At 47.5% G+C, this 19,055-nt stretch overlaps 7 protein-coding genes across 7 annotated transcripts; 5 read left to right on the plus strand and 2 right to left on the minus strand.

Moving 5' to 3' along the window:
- Nucleotides 1-884: 884 nt before the first annotated feature.
- On the plus strand, nt 885-1,292 carry I302_100062 (uncharacterized protein; the record flags this gene model as incomplete). The annotated part of the gene is made up of 2 exons (XM_019190083.1): nt 885-923; nt 990-1,292. The coding sequence occupies 2 exons, from the start codon at nt 885-887 to the stop codon at nt 1,290-1,292; spliced, it is 342 nt and encodes a 113-aa protein (XP_019046831.1).
- A 1,760-nt stretch (nt 1,293-3,052) lies between these two features.
- I302_100063 (uncharacterized protein) lies at nt 3,053-3,634 on the plus strand (the record flags this gene model as incomplete). Its single annotated transcript, XM_019190084.1, has 1 exon — nt 3,053-3,634. The coding sequence occupies one exon, from the start codon at nt 3,053-3,055 to the stop codon at nt 3,632-3,634; it is 582 nt and encodes a 193-aa protein (XP_019046832.1).
- Nucleotides 3,635-4,029: 395 nt separating this feature from the next.
- Nucleotides 4,030-5,572, minus strand: I302_100064 (uncharacterized protein; the record flags this gene model as incomplete). The annotated part of the gene is made up of 2 exons (XM_019190085.1): nt 4,030-4,357; nt 4,515-5,572. The coding sequence occupies 2 exons, from the start codon at nt 5,570-5,572 to the stop codon at nt 4,030-4,032; spliced, it is 1,386 nt and encodes a 461-aa protein (XP_019046833.1).
- An 883-nt stretch (nt 5,573-6,455) lies between these two features.
- I302_100065 (uncharacterized protein) lies at nt 6,456-7,532 on the plus strand (the record flags this gene model as incomplete). The annotated part of the gene is made up of 1 exon (XM_019190086.1): nt 6,456-7,532. The coding sequence occupies one exon, from the start codon at nt 6,456-6,458 to the stop codon at nt 7,530-7,532; it is 1,077 nt and encodes a 358-aa protein (XP_019046834.1).
- A 1,018-nt stretch (nt 7,533-8,550) lies between these two features.
- I302_100066 (uncharacterized protein) lies at nt 8,551-13,291 on the plus strand (the record flags this gene model as incomplete). The annotated part of the gene is made up of 20 exons (XM_065869018.1): nt 8,551-8,885; nt 8,968-8,978; nt 9,053-9,102; nt 9,174-9,199; nt 9,256-9,988; nt 10,062-10,092; nt 10,164-10,279; nt 10,367-10,465; nt 10,567-10,644; nt 10,711-10,764; nt 10,821-11,002; nt 11,081-11,097; nt 11,164-11,347; nt 11,436-11,443; nt 11,524-11,719; nt 11,813-11,928; nt 11,988-12,025; nt 12,085-12,164; nt 12,219-12,280; nt 12,351-13,291. 20 exons carry the CDS (start codon nt 8,551-8,553, stop codon nt 13,289-13,291), a joined length of 3,357 nt encoding a protein of 1,118 aa, XP_065725090.1.
- Nucleotides 13,292-13,637: 346 nt separating this feature from the next.
- I302_100067 (tyrosine-tRNA ligase) lies at nt 13,638-15,849 on the minus strand (the record flags this gene model as incomplete). Its single annotated transcript, XM_019190088.1, has 7 exons — nt 13,638-14,002; nt 14,127-14,193; nt 14,304-14,402; nt 14,590-14,929; nt 15,058-15,359; nt 15,450-15,594; nt 15,698-15,849. 7 exons carry the CDS (start codon nt 15,847-15,849, stop codon nt 13,638-13,640), a joined length of 1,470 nt encoding a protein of 489 aa, XP_019046836.1.
- A 501-nt stretch (nt 15,850-16,350) lies between these two features.
- I302_100068 (uncharacterized protein) lies at nt 16,351-19,049 on the plus strand (the record flags this gene model as incomplete). The annotated part of the gene is made up of 8 exons (XM_019190089.2): nt 16,351-16,513; nt 16,607-16,772; nt 16,862-17,040; nt 17,110-17,631; nt 17,718-18,020; nt 18,079-18,680; nt 18,754-18,814; nt 18,883-19,049. The coding sequence occupies 8 exons, from the start codon at nt 16,351-16,353 to the stop codon at nt 19,047-19,049; spliced, it is 2,163 nt and encodes a 720-aa protein (XP_019046837.2).
- Between the last annotated feature and the right edge of the window lie 6 nt (nt 19,050-19,055).

A 19,055-nucleotide genomic window follows, 5' to 3' on the forward strand; every position in this document is an offset into this window, starting at 1 on the left:
GATATAATCAGCCCCGGGCTTCCATGAAGCACCATTGGATAGTTTAGCTTCGTCGAGTCCCATCAAATTTCCCCGATCACCTTCTCCAATACGTTTAGCAGCGATTCTGCGTACTTGGCGATTTCTCTATCGTCCCCTTAACACTTAGTTGGGAGGCTTGATTGGCCGAAAGACTGACTACTCACAGCGGCAAGATGGAAAGATGAGGCTTGGTGTTATCGTTGGATTGATACTCTGAAGGTTTCGAGATAGCCTGCTTGACAACAACGGCTGCGGAATGTCGCTTTCAGGCGGCCACCTGTAATAGTCCGCGAATACAGGACTATCACTTCCACTAAAAGGGAACTGCAAGACATGTCTTGATAGGCTGAGACACAGAACGGAGATACTTCGCTACCGAATACGAGTTCGCCCAAACGACTAGTTGGGAGTGTTCGTAGCGAGTACTCGAAGTAAAGGTATAAACAGATGATTCGTGAGATAAGTCTTGTAGAAGCTCCCTCAAGAAATGTATATTGTATACTCTCGCATATTTGTTATATCGTACATCCTATCGCACTTCGCCTTCGTGTCTTATTCAGAGTACATTGTTCGACCTCTTACACCACCCTGAGGATAAAGGATCGAAACGTCATCATATGACGACAGAGTGAGCACTGAGGAGCCCTTGATGCTACAAGGGGTTAAGCGGACCTTCTGAAACGAGTGGCCAAATTTTCATACTCAGCCGAGGTTCTAAATGTAGCTGCTCGGGGGCTACAAAATGTTTAACGACTGGGATTTCAACCCCTCAGCAGATTCTCTCTTTCGAAAACTGTTGCTCACTCGGCACTACACATTACATTATCATTGCGTTCTAATTCGAACCTCGCACCTTCATCAATATGACTCTACTGTCGTTCATACGATCTTGCGTCTCAGGAGTAAGTGAAAACCATACAACTCCCCAAGCAAAATTCTCACAGGTCCAGCTGACGAATCTATGCCAGGCCACCAAAAACTCCACTCTGGAGGACATGAAAAGCAAAAATGATCAACTTGCTCAAGACTTGAATGCGACAAAAGCTCAAATCAGAGCCATGTTGAGTAGCTTTGAGGAATGTTCGAGGTTTCAGAAGACGTACCAAGAAGTCACCGAAGAGAACGACAGGCTCCGCAGACGATGCGCTCTATTAGAGAGCCAGATCAAAGACTTGACGAGCCCTTCGAGCCCTTCCAAATATGCCAGAGACGCGACCAAAGGTAGTTCAACTCTGTCCTCCGAGCAAATGATATTGGAGCTCTTCAAATAGAAGTGTATACTTCAAGCAAAATTGGAGCAAGCGAGAGTACGGTTGGGGGAGATTACTCGACCAGGCTATCAGCATGATTATTCTCTTCAAGGTTTAGATGTGACAGATACGGCTGCGTTTGATATCGATTAATCTAGGCTACGATCCGATATATCGTTCAACTTAGGACGGGGGATACTTAGGAGACCCAGCGCCGAGTTCTTGTATGAACCTCCCCCGTTGGGCCGAAAACGTGTTCACTTCGAATGCTGTCTCAACGCGTCAGATAGGCGAGACGGCTGTCAGATTCACACGAGCCCTGTATGACGAGTTGAAGTCTAAACATCTGCTGTCACAAGAGACTCGCGAAGGCGACCAGATCGGATGGGAGATACGGTGGTCCAGGAGGGAGGACGGAAGGGGTACAAATGTGGAGCTCTGGTCTAATCTCTCGGATCCGTGTACAAAGATTGATGAGGCATCCTTCGATGATCCTCCATTTCGACGTTGAGCATTCTGCCGATACATACAATCGAACGGCTTGAGTCAACCACCGTGGACATTGAGATGTATGATAGGCGTTGACGGTGGCCTTGACCTTTGTCTTCGTGATGCGAAGTTTGCATTCGGTAAAGGAGTTAGATGCCGGTTGCAGCTTCCTATGCAGCCACTCCCCTCATACTGTGCCTAGTGAATATCAGAAATACCATAGAGTCGAGTATTAGGATGATGAGAATGGCACTATGATAAAGAGAACGGCTTCGAGAAATCAGAAACAGTCCCTCGCTGTGCAGTCTGTGGAGCGACACCAACATGGCAGATTAGCGCCATCGCAATGCCAACATTCAAGTCGCTAAGAGCACCAGTGGTTCCTCGAACCTTTTCGAGAGTCGCTTCTAGAAGTAAGTTAATGGCATCCCTGGAAGTCCGAAAAGGTTTCGATCATCTTGAACAATGCCTGTTGAGACTACATCAGAAAGCTATGCCATTACCCTTTTGCGGTTATTGAGCTTACATGATGAACATCGCTGACCGAGCGATCTGGATCTCCAACGAGAGCATGATGTCACACCTCGCAGATGGCTATGGTGTAAGACGAGGGAGGTATCCAAACGTGATTTTTCTTGATGCAAGTTCTCCTACGCCGGAACCGTCTTGGATCATAAGTATGCGTCATAGCATGTAGTCTTGCATCCTTACATATTCGTAGGGTCTAGACCAGATCTAACAAGGGAAGTACTTTCTAGAGGTGTCAAAGCTTGTCGCAGCCTAGTATCATCCATTCATTGTCGGTGATGTCATCGAGCTTTCAGCAATCCGATCACCTTTGAGGACCTACCCCTTGTGCGATGTCATACGCCTTCTTGTCACCGTGGCACTTGATTGACCTCTATTGATTAGGCCAGGGATATTGCCCTATATAAGATGCTGTGTCTCGTCCATCTTCCCCTTTCTTCCAATTGTTCAACATATCTTTGATATACAGTGCTGAGACCACACCTATCCCTCGCCATCTATTCAGATCTACGCGGTTATACAACGCTGTTTTAAAGGTATGTAAAGCTCGCACTCTCTCAAAGGCTGTAATTGGCTTTTGCTGATAGAATTGACTGAGCGCAGATGAATGACACCCGTACCGAGATTCCGTGGCCCAAAAGTGGTTGAACGAGCTCGAAGTGGACCTGAATGGATTTTTGAAATTCGAGGCCGAGCTGAATGAGAAACTACTTTCTCTCATTCAAACGACTGCACAGATAAAGGAGCGAAAGACCGATGGTCGAATGGTCATCAGCACTACTTCTGGTTCAGCGGTCCCTCATGAATTATCAAGATTTTTATGCTCTGCCGGTCTGCATCACGCGGCAGTATCGGACATACTTGCCAATGAAAATATCACCCAGGAATCAAAGATAGAAAAGCTGTGGAAGATCCGTGACTCCCAGGCTGCAAAGAGACGTATCCTCGATAGAAAGCTTGAATCGGCAGCTCACCGACTGGAGCTACTCTCCAATCCAAGTTGCATTGTCGATTATCCCATCAACCCCGATCCTCTTTGTGATCCTGATGCGGCCACAGTAGACCTGCCAATACACCACCTGGAGCAAGATATCCGAGCGGCAATCGCAACAGCTCGAAGGGATGATCTCCTGGGCAATACTGCGCTCGGCCAATTTACCAACCAGATTTATCTGCATTCGTACAACTCATTGGTGCAAGATTCAAAGACTAACGATGAAATCAGGAGGAGGTCGGTCAGCAGCGTATCGACGATGTATAACAATCCCAATTTCAGACAGGCCTTGGAGTCATCCGGTGGTGAAGCTGATTGGCTGATTGAGGCTGATAGATCACCTGATCATTAAGCAACTACGATTCATGTCTTTTCCAAAACTTCCAACGGGGACTCGGCAATCGATACTTTCACGATTTTCGATCCTCCTTTCGTGGATGATGAGATCAGGGAGCATCTGAGCGGTCTAGGGCTAGATAACAGAGGTTGGTCAAATGCGACTGACAACTCTCTATGGGGACTTCTGCCAAAGTTCCTAAAACTTTCCAGATCTGGTAGTCCCCAGACCTTTGGTGAGGCCGAGGCTGCCTAGGATTTTGCGGGCTATTTTTCCTACTCTATGCTTCATCCACTTCATATCTTCCCCAACTTTTCAATTGTTTTGTACATACTACTGATATCGCTTTCAAAATCACCTCTCATGTATCTTATACTCGTATGCTTTATACAACCTCGACATCACCTACACTATACAAGCAGACCTCCCGTGCCAGTCAACTCATCGTCGTTACTATAATACCTCGTTGCGCTCATGTCCGCCGCCTCATCCTGCACCTCCATACCCACCAGCTGAACCCTCTCGTTAACCTCCCTCGCCAGCTGCTCATCACCCTCCAAAGCACTATACAAGATAGTAGGGAGAGAAATTTTATCCGACGAATCATGACCCTCACCGGTGTGTTCGGCTTGATAGGTATGTTCAGCTGTTATTCGACCTGTGACGCATCGCCTTCGATTGTAATTTGCGATATTGAGGATTGAGACGTGCTCCACTTCTTGGGGGATGCCGATGTACCTGGGTGATTAAGTTTGGACTCAGCTTCACATCCCTCCGAAAGGTAGATAACCACTTGACCAGCGCATGACGGGGTCCTGACTTGTCGTTGTTACCCCTCAGGTCCTTGTCATCCGGCAGAAATAGATGATACGATGTAGAGAGCCACCCCACTCACTCGGTGTTATCCACTCCAACTAACCAATGTCTCCTAACAAACCTCCTCAACTGTGCCTCCTGGGACAAACACTCTCTATGATTCTCTACCTTCTCGCTCCCCCCATCTGACCCACACGCTATCCAATTATTCCTACCTATCAACACGATCTTCACCCTACTTGCGCTGATACCATTCAGATCAATCCCATCGAGTTGCGGCGTATAAACCACCAACTCAGCCAACAGCCTATTTTCCTGTCCTAAGCTCTGGGGGGTACCCAACATGTCGATGGCAATTCTATATGTATCTTCCTTGAGGATCTCACCCTCTCCGGTATCGGGGTAAGCGGGAAAATGAACAATGATGGAATCGCTCTTGATGGTATTCCATACTTCCCTCAACAATCCCCTAATCATCAGTGGGCGTCTGTCCAGTTCAGTGAATATGGGGGACCCGAAGGATATCGAATCGATTTGATCGAACATAACCCTATCCCTCCAAGTGTTCATTCCAATCTTCCACGTCTCCCCCCCAGCCTTGAGGAGACACATGAGACTTTCCATATCGGAGATCACAACGCTTTCGACGAGGTTGCAAAGCGTGAATTTCCTAATGAATGGTGATGTCGTAGAGCTTGGATCATAGGATAGTCCGATTGAGTGGAGGGGCATTATTCCCGGACCACTTACAGGCCATCGTTCAGGCGCAGCTGGTCCGCCAAAAGATGGTCCGAGACCTTGAAAGTAGGCTTGACAGTTGTGGAAGGATAGGGTTATATGTCGGTATAGCTGGGGTATGATTTTCTTGTAGTTCGCTTTGCACGTGCGGGAGATCGATAGTTTCAGGGAGCAGGATGGGTGGGAGAGGACGTGGGTCCATATTTGTTGGGTCAACTCGGGTGGAAGAGAGGCCATTAGCTCGACTAGCGCTTCGAGCGGATCGACCGATGAGGTGGATTGGGTGTCGAGGTCCATTTGCATTGGGGATGAGATTGATATAGGGGAGATGGTGGAGGGAGTGAGGGTTGGATGGGGTTTGATTTGTGGGCTGAGAGTGAGGGTGAGGGGGTCGGGCATGATGAGTTGTAGGGTGTTGATTGGTGGTATCATCGGGTTAGGTGTCGCAAATGGCAAGATAGCAAGTGTCGCGGTGTCAGTGGGGGTATCTCGTCATGTTCAAGTATATATACTATTTGAGGGGACACAACATATCATGTGAGAGTACCTGATGGTCGTTTGTGTACACCATATCATCCTTTGTCGTCATGTACAATACTGATCGACGCGAGTGATTTCAAGTGTAATGTTGCTGCGTGACCGTACGGGTACTCTTCTGCAATGACGAACGGATCTTGCCGTATTGAAGAGCGCATCTGTATATAGTATTTGCTCGAATCAAAACACAAGGTGTACCATGGGATGCTGCATGATAACAAGCAGATAGAGCGGCTACAGTAACTAATACAATGCCTTGCTGTCCATTGTACGTCAGTACGCAAGGTTTTGCGTTTCTGGATCTTCGAGTTCAGAACACCGCGTATCCTCCCTCAGCTGTACTCGTGCACCTACCTGTTCCAGATAAACTTTCCCAGTGATTCACCTCTCTATACCCATCGACCAATCATCGCATGTGTTTGGGAATCTGGCAATGATCTTAGAGTTTACACGCAGATCAAAATCATGATGTTCCTCTTCTGTTTTTTTGGTGCTTTCTGTGCAGATCATTGTGCACTGAAATGACGTGACGAGATTTGCTTATCTCTATTACAGAATGAGGCAAGAATAGATGGGCGATGCCGATACTCGCCATCTGCATCATAGGATCATACGGCCTTGTGGTCTGGCAGATAAGACTATATCTTCTCGATGGATTCTTGGGATGTTTCTTGTTATACTGATAATTCTTCATCCACCTCGCCTCGTATAGTGCATCTTCGCTTGACTCTGCTCTTGAAACACGATGACATCGATCATACGCTCAAATACCACTGCCAAACACGATGATCACCAAACGCACAACGTTCTCACTCATACTTCATCATTGGACAAGATATCTGCTATCCATCCTCACCTCCTAGACATTCTACGGGCGTTGATACCCACGGATTTACTGCGCGTTTCGAATGAATTCTATGACGACCTGCTGCCTACGCTGTATCGTCGTATAGAGTTGAACAAGGATAACGTGCGAGGTGTGTTGGAGGGTATCATCAATGGAAGTGAGAGGAAGAGGGATGCGTTGGGGATGGTTAGGGAACTGACGGTTGTTCATTTGGAGGTTTTAGATTACCTCGTACAGCTAGAAGGACCCGTCGAGGGAGTGAGAATGAACGTTGGAGATCATCGTTTAGTCTCAAATCACCCAGATCATCCTCCAAACGGGAATGCACTGGATCCTCACAGGCCCCTATTCCCCAAACTTGATATCCTACATCTTCCTTTCCAATTTATTTCAGCGCTCGACGACCTAACCATCTCCCACAACGAAATCTCCCTCCCCGAGGACGACATCACCCTCTCCCGACTTCAACTCCGTGAAGATCCCCTCCGCAAACTATCTACCTACCCTTCCATATTCGCTCGATCTTTCATTCCCTCCACTATTCACTTAGACCTGACGCAGGAGATAGATAGTGAGCTCTATTGGTCCTTTGATTCTTCTCTGTTCAACCTTCTCGATAAGATTCCCCATCATCCGACTTCTAGCACGAGGTTACGGATCGATACCATCTTACCGAGGGAGAAACCCGAAAGAGGATATATACCTCATAATCTCCTGCAACCCTCGAGTATCCACTTCAAACCCAACACCTCCCAACAAGCGGGGTATGGTAATGGAGATATCGCAAAGGTAATTAGGGACCATTACGACGTACATATCTCTCGGGCTTCTTTCCCACCCATTGTGTATTTTGTTAAAGATGTGAGTGGGGTGAGAGAAGAGCTGGAGAAGATAGTTGAGCTTAGAGTCAGGGTGGAGGAGGCGTTGGTGCTTGATGAGGCTGAGGGAGGGATTTTGAGGGAGGAGGTGGAATGAGATGTAACCGACTTCAGTCTTTTGGAGAGGATTTATGTTTTGTTGGTGCTTTGTATTGTAGTACTTGTGGTGTACTTTTGTGTTTGATTTATAGGAGGAGAGTGGTGCTTGGTAGATCATAGATGGGGTGTCAGTATGAGAAGATGGGTTGACCAGTCTGAATGCGGTGGAAGTAGGATGAGGATACATCAGAAGGGCCCCCGTCTTTGTATGTCTCTGGGAATGCAGTACTGGTATGATTCCGTTGGTAACCATATGCGTGTAAGAGAGATCTCGTGTTGCATTCAGTCTGTATCTTACTGTTTTCACCATCGCCCAGAGCTTTCAAAGAGGCCGCGGACTTAGCCGATCCTATCGTTGTAAAACTAAGTACGATTGTGTCGACTCGAGAGAGGGGTATAGAGCTGTAACTGGCCTGACGCTAAGCGAGGGCCCGATATCTCAGCATCCAATCAATATCAGAGAGAGTAAGTTGGGTTTACCCTAAGTCACTGTGCACACAGACACTGGGTACGATCTCGTCGATCCCAGAAGAGATCTCGGCGATACTCTGCCGAATTTCGGACATACCCTACTGGTACTAAATCAAGTTTAAGATTGCCTTACACTGCGGTACCATACAGGTGTATAGTGCAGTCTTCAGTTTCGTCTTCGGCTCACATTGGTTTGATTGGTATTGCTTGCAGACGATGACGAGTGCCCTCTTCCTATCTGATGAGGGGGTGTGAGTGGCTGCATGAGAGAGACGAAGGAAAGACGATGAGATCTATCGAGTCTGTTGTACCTGTCTACAATGAGTGATTTACCGGATTGGGTAATTCTGGGAGTGGGTGATACTACAACCGGATACCACCGAAAAAAGCAGATACTACCAAAACACTAAACATCAAAAACATATCATGCTCGTCACTTCTACTCTTCAATTCTCAATCGATATTCATCACAAACATCATACATCCCTCATCACCTCTTTCATACATGTCTTGACCCAAACATAATATCGTAACCACAATCCAACATGCCCTCCTCTCGCCCACCACCATCAATGTACCCTCCCCTCCCACGATCAGTCACTCATCTACCCCCCTTCCCACAATTACTGCACATCAAACCTGAATCACCTTCTCAGACCCAGACCCGGACACCCGAAAATGCTGATTCTGCCTTACCGATAGGATCAGATGAAGAGGATGAGGAGGAAACGATACATAGTCCACCACTGTCTGGGTCAGCAGGGAATGATAAGCCAAGTGGGAGTGGGAATAAGAAGGAGAGGAAACCTCATGCGACTAGACGGAGGGTCGTACAGAGTTGTTCAGAGTGTAGGAGGAGGAAGATCAAGTGTGATAAGAAGTGAGTGTCGTCATTCTTGTTCGTGAACTGAGTGAGGTGGATGGTATGTTGGTGCTGATTTGTGTCCGGTCGATGATATTAGGTTTCCTTGTGGTGAGTTCCTCACGGACTTTATCGGCGTAGACCGGCTCAAATCTTACGCTTCACCATACTGATGTCCGCTATAGGCCCATGTATACTTAGGAATGACCAGGCTAGATGCCATGAAGTAGGGATGGTGAGCGGACTTGTTGCGTTCAGTCTATCAGGGAATGTCAGCTGAATTTTGTATATGTTTGCTATGACCAGGCCGAGAAGAACGTGGTTGCCTCACCGTGAGTTGACACATCAATCACCCTCTTACATCGCGTCTGACATTTCTATCGCCCAGAAACAACTTTGCTACCACCTCCGATCTAGCTGTGATAGCCCATCGCCTAGACGCGCTGGAAGCTGCTCTAGTGAAGAATGGTGCACTGCGATCTTCCGATCTGGACCATTTCCTCAATATCCTCAGAGAAGGAGGGAATGAAGGTGGATCGTCCTCAACACCTATAGCAGTCAAGCGAAGCAATTCTTCAAAAGTGCCTACAGCAAATACCGGACCGGCTTCGACACAGGCTTTGGCAGAGGAAGAGACTGTGGATGATACTGAGGGAGCAGCCCTGACGTTGGAACACCTCGCATTTGGTAGATCAAGAGCCGATGGGTCGCATTCCATGCCTCATTTCGGATCTAGATTATCATCCGTCTCAAGACCTGCACCGAACAATGATTATCATCTTGCGAAATCCATTGTCCCTCAACAATTACCTATCGCACTTTCCCCACCACCGCTTGGAGGGCTACACCTCCCCCCGTTGGAAAATACTATATCGAATGATTCGCATGGAGCGAGACGAATGCCGTCGTATGGTACTCACCAGACTCCAAGTGGGACACCCGAGAACTATGATGCTGCGAGATTATCAATTGAGGAGAGGGCGCAGAAGATTGATCAATTGTTGGAATTGCTTGGGCCGACAGATATATTCGATCTGTTTTACAGGAAGACGGACGTGGCTATTATAGCTTTGACGAGGTTGTTACCCTCTAGGCAGAGGGGTGAGGTTTTGGTTAAAGCGGTGAGCAATGTTTGCCTTTTGTGGACAATTTTGACGACGCACTGGCTTAACAATGGGTTTTTGATGGGCTTAGTACCTTGAGAAGGTAGATTGGTTACATCGATGTGAGTGATTCCCATTGCACGTTCTTCTCGTCCTTGATCGGCGCTGACAGTATAAATGGTCATACTATTAGGCATGCACGTCCCTACCTTCCTACGACAATGTAACGATTTATGGTGTCTACCGCCTGAGAGAGTCGCGCATGATATAGCATTACCGTTCTTGGGGCTGTATCTGACGGTCTGTACAGTGAGTCAACGGCTCCGCCTCTCAATTTGATCATGATTTCCAATACTTTTTGAACCGCTCCTGACCTTATCAATTTTCTTTATATAGTTGGGTCTTCAATTTATGGATCAATCTGAAATAAATAAACATTTTACCGTTGAGGAAGCCCATACATTGTCCGATACGTGGTTCAATGCTGCTAGAAGTGTGAGTCTACTCGATCTAAGCTGTCGCATTTCCTATCAACTTATGTATAATCTATGTATATGAAGACTGTTCGCTGACGATTCTATCTTGACTATGTGTAGGCTTTATGGGCAGCTGATTTCGTAGGAAGTCATACGATGGAAGCATTGCAGTGTATCATCTTGTTGGGTGTTTTCATGGTGAGTTCACATCCTGCAGACGTTCCATCGAATGGGCAATTCCGCTGATCATGTACAATTTACTAGAACAATCGAGATCGAGCGGATGCTGCTTGGGCATTACTTGGTGCAGCTATCAAAGTGAGTCTCACTGTGCTTTCCCACAAATTCGATCTACTGATCCCGATCTATTGCAGATGGCTCAAGGTCTTGGTTTATCGAGGTTGGGAGCAGAACAACAAGCGGTCGACGGGAAGCCTCTACCCATGTGGACGGGGAGATGGGAAAGTCTGATTCAGCGGGAAGTGGGAAGGAGGATATGGTGGAACTTGGTGTTTTTGGATTGGCAGTTGGCTCCGAGCTATAATTTCTCCTGCAGGTGAGTTGGGGAAATCTCTTGCCTCTTGATCTTCCGATTTGGTCTTGAGCTGAGCGTTTTAATTCCCCTTGCGTGCAGTATCCAACCTGATCAGAGTGAGTTATCCTTGTCTCATCGTACAAACTTCGCTTCACTGATATCTCTGACGTGAAAACAATCAGTCAAAACCGCTTTACCAGCAAATATAGAAGACGAAGATATAATAGATGATCAGCCGTTCAAACCCCAACCTCTATCAGTCAGGACGGGAATGTCGTTCCAACTGGCTCGACTGAAATTCGCGGAAATCACTCAGAGACAGATCTGGCAGGCTAACAATAACCATCATCCACCTTATTCATTCATGTGAGTTCAGTTGGCATATTCCTCTGCTCGAGAAAGTGAAGATAATGATGGAGCTGACTGTTTTGATCTCGGTTCATTGGTATCATAGTTTAAGTGGTATGTTCCTGCTCGACCTCTTCAATCTCTAATCGCAATACAGTATGTCAGATTCTGATATTCTTCTTATGACGATGTAGTCGACGGAGAATTGCGAAAAGCAATGATGGAATTACCTGAATTCTTCCAACCTGATCCCAACACCAAGGGACCACCTTCACAGGACCCTAAAGCGCTTGTACAGTATTATGAAAAGATCATGTTGAATTTGGCGATTCATTCGAGGATGATGAGGTTGCATAGACCTTGGTTATCTAGAGGATATGAGGATGAGCGGTGAGCTTCACTATCTCTTTCTCATTCATCAACGCGCAGTCGGACTTGACTGTTTTTATGGAACGATCGTTGCTAATTTCCCATCTACGCTAGCTTCGCCTACTCTAAAGAACAATGTATTCGAGCTGCCAGAGCAAGTCTTAGGATGATGTCGGACGCTGATGGGACTGCGTCATTCTTGGAAAAATGGTGGTTACCACTGTTTTATGGTGAGTGTTTACGCGCCTTGCTGAGGCGTACAGAAGGCTGACTCGGGGCATTACTCTAGTTTCTGTATCTGGTTTAGTGGTCATCATTGATTTACTCGTAAGTGCCCTTACGTCGATTGAGCTGAGCATACCAAGCTGACTCTGCACCTCACCTAGCGTACACCGAGAAGACAGATGTACTCTAAAGAGACTGATGCTAAGATATCGGAAGTCAAGGGAGCCTTGGACCAGATGAGGTGGGTATTCTGATATGGAAGTAAGGGGGGATGATGCTGATTTGTGATATTTAGAGGTATAATAGAGGTATCTCATCCTGCTCGAGCGGCCGTACGAGTCATGGAACTGCTTTTGGGTATGTACCACTATAACCTATATGGATGGGTGATTGGGATGCTGATAATTGTCGTGTTCTTTGGAAATAGCCGAAGTGGAAGACCGTCGTCAAACACCAGGCTCATCACTGGGTAAACGAAAAGACCCCGATGATCTGGAAGACGACGAATCAGGAGGATTACAACGAGCAGTCAAGAAGTTGATCCGCCAAGCTCAGCTAGAAGCAGATTCGCCCAACACATCATTCTCGTCTACAACCCCCGACGCAGCTGCAAGACACGTATCGCAATCCCCGCAGAATAGTGATCATGGTAATGGCAAACGTACCATCACAGGAACAGGCACAGGAGCGGGAGAAGGCGATAGACCTGTGTTTGATGCTTATCCCATGCCGTTCAATCCAGTACAAAATACCATAAACAACGCCACCTCTTCCACCTCGGACTCGAGTTCGTTCCCCCCTCACCCACAGGGGGTCCAAACTCAGCTGAATCAGGGATATAATCCACTTCTAGGCGGTAGTGGGAACTCCAACAGTCCATTCACATTCCCCATTGATCCGACTACGACGAATTTTGGAACTTTCCCTTCATTCGATATGATGAATAATCTCAATAGGGGGTATAATGGTTCTGGAACTGGTGGAGGAGGAGGGAATTTGGACCCAGCAGTTCAATCGATGTTATCGAATTATTTCCCCCAGCCTCAAACCCAGGCCAATGGTGCATCTCAGGCATATCCCACCCCCGGTGGTGGAGTTGGATCGGGTAATTCAGGTCAGACTCCTGCGCCGGATGATTTCTTGAGTAGAGTATTTGGATTCGGATGGGACGGAGCGAACGCAACCGCGACTACGACCGGGAATAATTCACAAGTACATGCGAATGCTACACCGCAGCATCCTGATTTGGGTGGGAGTGGGAACAATGCTCAAGGACAGGGACAGGGGCAGGGGCAGGGACAAGGATTTGGGACGCTTGGTGGTTCTGGGGGGTTGCAGGGGTGGAGCGGACAGGGGTGGATGGCTTAGGTTGTGAGTAGGTGAGGGTGAAGTCAGATATGCTGGTGAGGATTAGGATTGGGTTATCTTGTTCTGTGTAGATTTTAGAGTTATAATGGTGAACTGTAAGAGGATCATGGGAGAAGTGTTATTTGATGCATTATAATGCATTTGTTTGTACGATGATATGCTCTATGATATACTCGAGTAGTGAGATATTGTTGACGCCGGATGATCTGATCTGATTATTACGATTGCGCACAAAAGTCTTGTGTATGAATGACACCTGTCCTCTGATGTATCCAACAGATCTAGATATGACCTAGGTAGATACTGTCCCAATTTACTTTCCTACCCCCGACGTAGAAGCCTACCCCTACTCGACGTAAAAGATCAAATGCTTCTTAACCCCGACCCTTAGAATCGCAACTCTCCCATCAACCAAGTTCGATCTCACTATCTCATCCCTAGGATCATTAATCTTCCTATCATTAACAAAAAGACTTCCCTGCGAGATCAACTTGCTAGCTTCTCCACGGGATTTGCATAATCCGTAGATCACGCAGAGCTTGGATATGGGTATACCTATTATCTCGCTGAATGGGAGTTTGTGGAATCGCGAGTCGCCTTCGAACGCTGCTAGGACGTCTTGAGATTTGAGGGTTCGGTGTAGTGATGAGAGGTCTGGTTTGGTGGGATAGAGGATCGAAGTGGCGAGGAGGGCTTTGTGGAGGCCTGAGGCTGTGTGATGGGGTGGGGTCAGTATGGACTTGAGGGGTGGTGTGGTGATGGTATGCTAGGATGTGTGGGGATGTGGGTTGAGTGGGGCACGAGATAGGAGATAAGATGAGTGGTAAAGACATACGACCGTGAACTAGCTCGGTCACTTCTGCTGCTAAGAGTTTCTGAGGTATTCTGGCCGACTTGGATGTCTACACAACGAACAAACAGGAGATGAAGGTTAGCTTAGGTTTCATGACGAGCAACATGCAATGGTTAAAGGTGAACGATGAGTTTGGGATTAAAGGCTGGGCTAACTCACCTCGTGCTCCGCCATGACTTTATCTATTTGTTCGATAGAGAGGAAAGTGAATAATTTCAGGTACTTTGATACGTCTTCGTCTGTCGTGCGAAGGAAGAACTGAAGATGCATCGATATAGATTATTAGCTCAATACTGTCGTGGAAGATGGGGATATTGGGTCGACTCTGATGCAGGATCAATCCTGCGGATTTTCTCCAGGCTACACCGTCTACCGACAGACTTGCAGAACTCCGGATATTCACGAAGACCAGTGAGACTGTGAGACAACGGACGACCCAGCTCACCTGATAAAATTCCGCAGGACTCGTTCGTGCTTCATCCAACCATACAGCATTCCCAGCGGACTTTCCAAATTTCTCTCCACTACTAGTAGTCAAGAGCGGTATCGTCATACCGTACGCTTCGACTTCTTCATCTTCCTGTATCGGTGTGTCGTGCGATTGCGCCTGCGATCTCTTGATCAGATCTATCCCCGAGACTATATTTCCCCATTGGTCTGATCCGCCCATCTGGATCCTACATCCGTAGGTATTCCACAAATGGGAGAAATCGTATGCTTGGAGGAGCTGGTAGGTGAATTCGGTGTATGATATGCCTGAGTCTGAGGTGAGTCGGTTTTTGACGCTATGATGGGGAAGTCGAATTAGCCTGTAATCTTGGTAGGTGGGGAGGATGCAGAGCATGGGATGGCCTTCCTTCTGGGATCAAGCGGTGATGAAATGTAACTTCGAATTTGACCCATACCAACTCACCTATCTCTCGCCAACATGACCCCAACTCTACTCAACTTCCCAGGTCCCCTCAGAAAATCCAACAACGATAGATCCTTTGTCCATTCATAGTTATCCACAACTTTCACTCCCATATCTACCTCTTTTCCCTTCCCTTTGAGATCCACACCCCGCTTCTCCAGATATGCAGATCCCGTACGGAAGAAGCGATGCACCTGGTCTGTTATTCCTTTGACATTTATTGCGAGATCCTCGGGAGAGAGGGATTTACGTTCGGTCGAGCGGCCGGAGGGATCACCTATCGAGCCTGTTGCTCCTCCTATCTACTTTGCGCGGTCAGTGATATGTCAAGTACATATTGAAAGGTGATAAGAGGATTCGTTGGACGATAAACAGTGTGGAAGTCGACCTACCAGACATATCGACTGATGACCTTTTGCTTGGAAGTGCAGCAAGCCCAATAATGGTAAGAGGTTGCCTACATGGAGGGAAGATGCAGAGGGATCGACACCTGCGTAGATTGTTGTGGGTGATTCGACATGTTTCTTGAGCTTCGGGCTATGACATTGCTTCTGGGTTAGCAGCGAGTAAAGGTAGTATGGGTTTGAATATGGATTAACAGTTCGGCCGTGTTGGCTGGGATGGGCTGTTCGCTACTCACCTGGTCAGCGCAGCTATGAACCCTCTCTCGTCCAGCTCTTGGATCACCGTCTTGCTCTGTGAATGAAGCTGTCGTCGGACCAAACGGGATATCCTCCTGGCGTTGCCGGAGGGTCTACTGATCGTGAACGGCAGGAGGAATGAGAAGGACATGCCTTTGATCTGGTGCTCAGGTGGAGCTGGGGGGTGATCTTATGCTACTGGACGGTCCATATGCGATATGAGGCGTCGAAAGATGGAATATCGAACAAATATGCAGACAAGTGCATCACCACAATCTCTACTAGAGTAACCTTTTGTAGTTGTAGATATCCCATCATGTTCGACTGACTGTACATTACGTAATACCCGCAATTGACGCGTTTTATCTTTACCTTTTGCCTCTCCCTCTCTCTCTCTCTTGTTCTTCATCTTCCTCTTCCTCTTCATCTTCATCGTCTAGGATGACACAGAAGACACTGCACCTACAAACACCGTCATATCATCAGCAACCCAATCTGACCACTCACTCATTGCTCACTAGACTCACGACTCACAATACATCTGATTTGACACCTACCCGAATTGCGATCATACAATCGCACAACCACCCTCACCTCCCCTTCTTACCCGGTTGACTCATTTTCCTTCCTTCCTTTCTTCCTATACTCACATATGACTAAAAGACTCGTCATTGACCATCTGACTGCTGAAGAGAAAGAAGCACTACCCGCTGAGATCGAAGCTAAACAGATGGAAAGGAGGATGAAGCAGCTCGCACTGGCTCGTGCCGATGATGATCTAGTAGGGGTCCTCGAGCTGAGAGGTGAAAAGGATAGTGAGTTCTCTCTCTAACGACGATGTATGAAGTAGCCCGCTTGCCTCCTAGACATTGATGAATTGCGTTGATGACGACATCATTCGATGACAGGAGACATACGGATCACTTTGAAAACGGTGTATCATATAGGTCAGGATCCCACTAGGTTAGCTGCTTCCCCTGGGGATAAGCTAAAGTTGACGACGTACGACCGGTACAGCTGCGATCTGGTGATCAACGATCTCAGGATCTCGCATACCCATCTGCGTCTATACGCGTGAGCGTTCTCTCCTCCTCGGTCCAGTCGCCTAACCACATCTGCACGCGGTAGGGGGAGCAGCTAACGGATATGTGTGTGAATACCAGAGTCAAGACCACTACAAGTCTTCGCCTCGCAATCCTGCAAGATACTTCCACCAACGGATATCTCATAAACGGGGAACATGCCGACTCTACGTCGAGGACAGTTGAGGAAAAAAAGATAAGCACACGGTGTAGGGTATTGAGGGAAGGGGATGTGGTTAAGATACCTGGATATTCCGGAGGTGAGTTCAACCTGATACCTACCTTGCCCTTGCTCGAATGGATGACTCATCAACGCCAAATCCACGTAGTCTTTACCTATAGACAGCACCGCAATGCTCGATACACCGTCCCATCTTCCCAGCAAATGAGCAAATCGCTTCTTCTATTTCCCACATCCGACCCCTCTCTGACCTTTCTTGTCGAACCATGGATCATCCATAACTACCCATTAGGCAACGGATCCTGGGGGACCGTCAACCTCGGTTCGCACCGCAAGGATGCCAATCGCGTGCAGGTCGCCATCAAAACGATCAATACGAATGAGTATGCCGAAGACCACCTGAACGCCATCAAGTTCGAAATCAAAGTACAAAAAGCATGTGATCATCCCAATATCCTGAAGTTGTTGGATTGGATGATCCGCACCGAAATCAATGATGAGGGTGAGGAAGAAGGGAGGATCCATATTGTCTCGGAGCTGGTGACGGGTGGTGATCTCTGGAATTATATTATGGAGCATCACCACCTTGAGGAGAGTGAGGTAAGGTGGATAGGTTGGCAGATGATTAGTGGTCTCCAGTATCTGCACGAGAAGGGGATCGTGCATCGAGGTGAGTGTGGTGGAAACGTCTTCGTCTTGTCGTCCCGACCTATCAAATGTTTCAAGCGCATCGCTAATTACCCTTGTGAAATACAGATATCAAGCCCGAGAACGTCCTCCTCCACACATCCTGTGCCTACCCTCGTATCTACCTTGCAGACTTCGGCTCCTCGACCAGTAAGGCTCGACTCCTTGATCAGCTTAGTACAGGAAACAGACAGGAGCACACCCGATACTTGAAGGCGCAAGGAACCTTTGAGTACTACTCCCTCGATTGCTTGGAGATCATGGCAGAGGAAGAGAAGACGAGGCGTAGGAAAGTATATCGCGGTAGTAAGGAACAGGTGGGGAAAGCATGGTGGATGGAGGAAACGGGCATGGACATATGGGCTATGGGAGGTGAGCATCCCAAACTCAACGCCCGGCATTTGGCTGATGGACGGATTATTCAACATAGTCACGCTGTACTTCTGCGCAGCAGGTCGTCCTCCATACTTGAGCTACGATCTTGGATCAAATTCACAAAGCAACAACACAGACAACCCAGGATCTACAGCTAGTCATCAACGCGCAAAATCTGATTCAGGATCGGAGGATGAGCATGAAGATATATTTGTAGATGACTCGCCTATCATGCCATCGCTCACGCAGGATATACTGATGAATGATCCCATTGACGATTTCCCCGTCACTCAATCTATGGATCTGGATGATGATGTGGAATACAGCGACATCGAAGCCGATAATGATGAGGAGCATGTGGATACTGATGTGGAACTGGAGGAGAAGCTGGATGAGCTGAATTTACAATCGGAAGCTACGCGAAGATACCGATCAATAACCAGACGAAGAGCCAGGGACGATACGCCGGTAGCTAGGGGAAACGCTGCTGCACCGTCAACGTTGTCAAATTCCCAAGAACAGAACGATAGGGAAGACACTCCTCCCTCACGACAACATACCATCATCCCAAGGAAAGATGCGAATGAATATGGTTATGGTCATGGTCAAGAGGAATCAGAGTTCGTGTATTTGATCAGACAGATCGAGGCGTTCAAGGTACTGTATTTCCCCTTCCCTATTTGACCGAACTACATGGTGTTGCTTTTATTGACTCACTGCTCTAACGCAGAAACTCCGGGTCAAGGAATGGCCATGCGAAGATGAAGCTTGGTCAAAGTGGTCCCACCACGGTATGTCGAACTCATCTCGCAGCTTGCCTAGTGTGAATGATACACATCCTGAGACATCTGATATTCAGGTCGTCGGTTTATCGAAGAACTATTCGACCCGAGCCCACAGTATCGTATCCGGGCTCAAGTCGCGCACTGTGATATGTGGTTCAGAAAGTCCAAGAACAAGAAGGAGTTGGAAGAGATTTATCAGAAGGTCATGGTGAAAGGCGAAGTTATGAGATGGCTATTGTAAGATAAG

This window comes from Kwoniella bestiolae, chromosome 1 (genome assembly GCF_000512585.2).
Source record: "Kwoniella bestiolae CBS 10118 chromosome 1, complete sequence".
In the NCBI taxonomy this organism is placed as follows: Eukaryota; Fungi; Basidiomycota; class Tremellomycetes; order Tremellales; family Cryptococcaceae; genus Kwoniella; species Kwoniella bestiolae.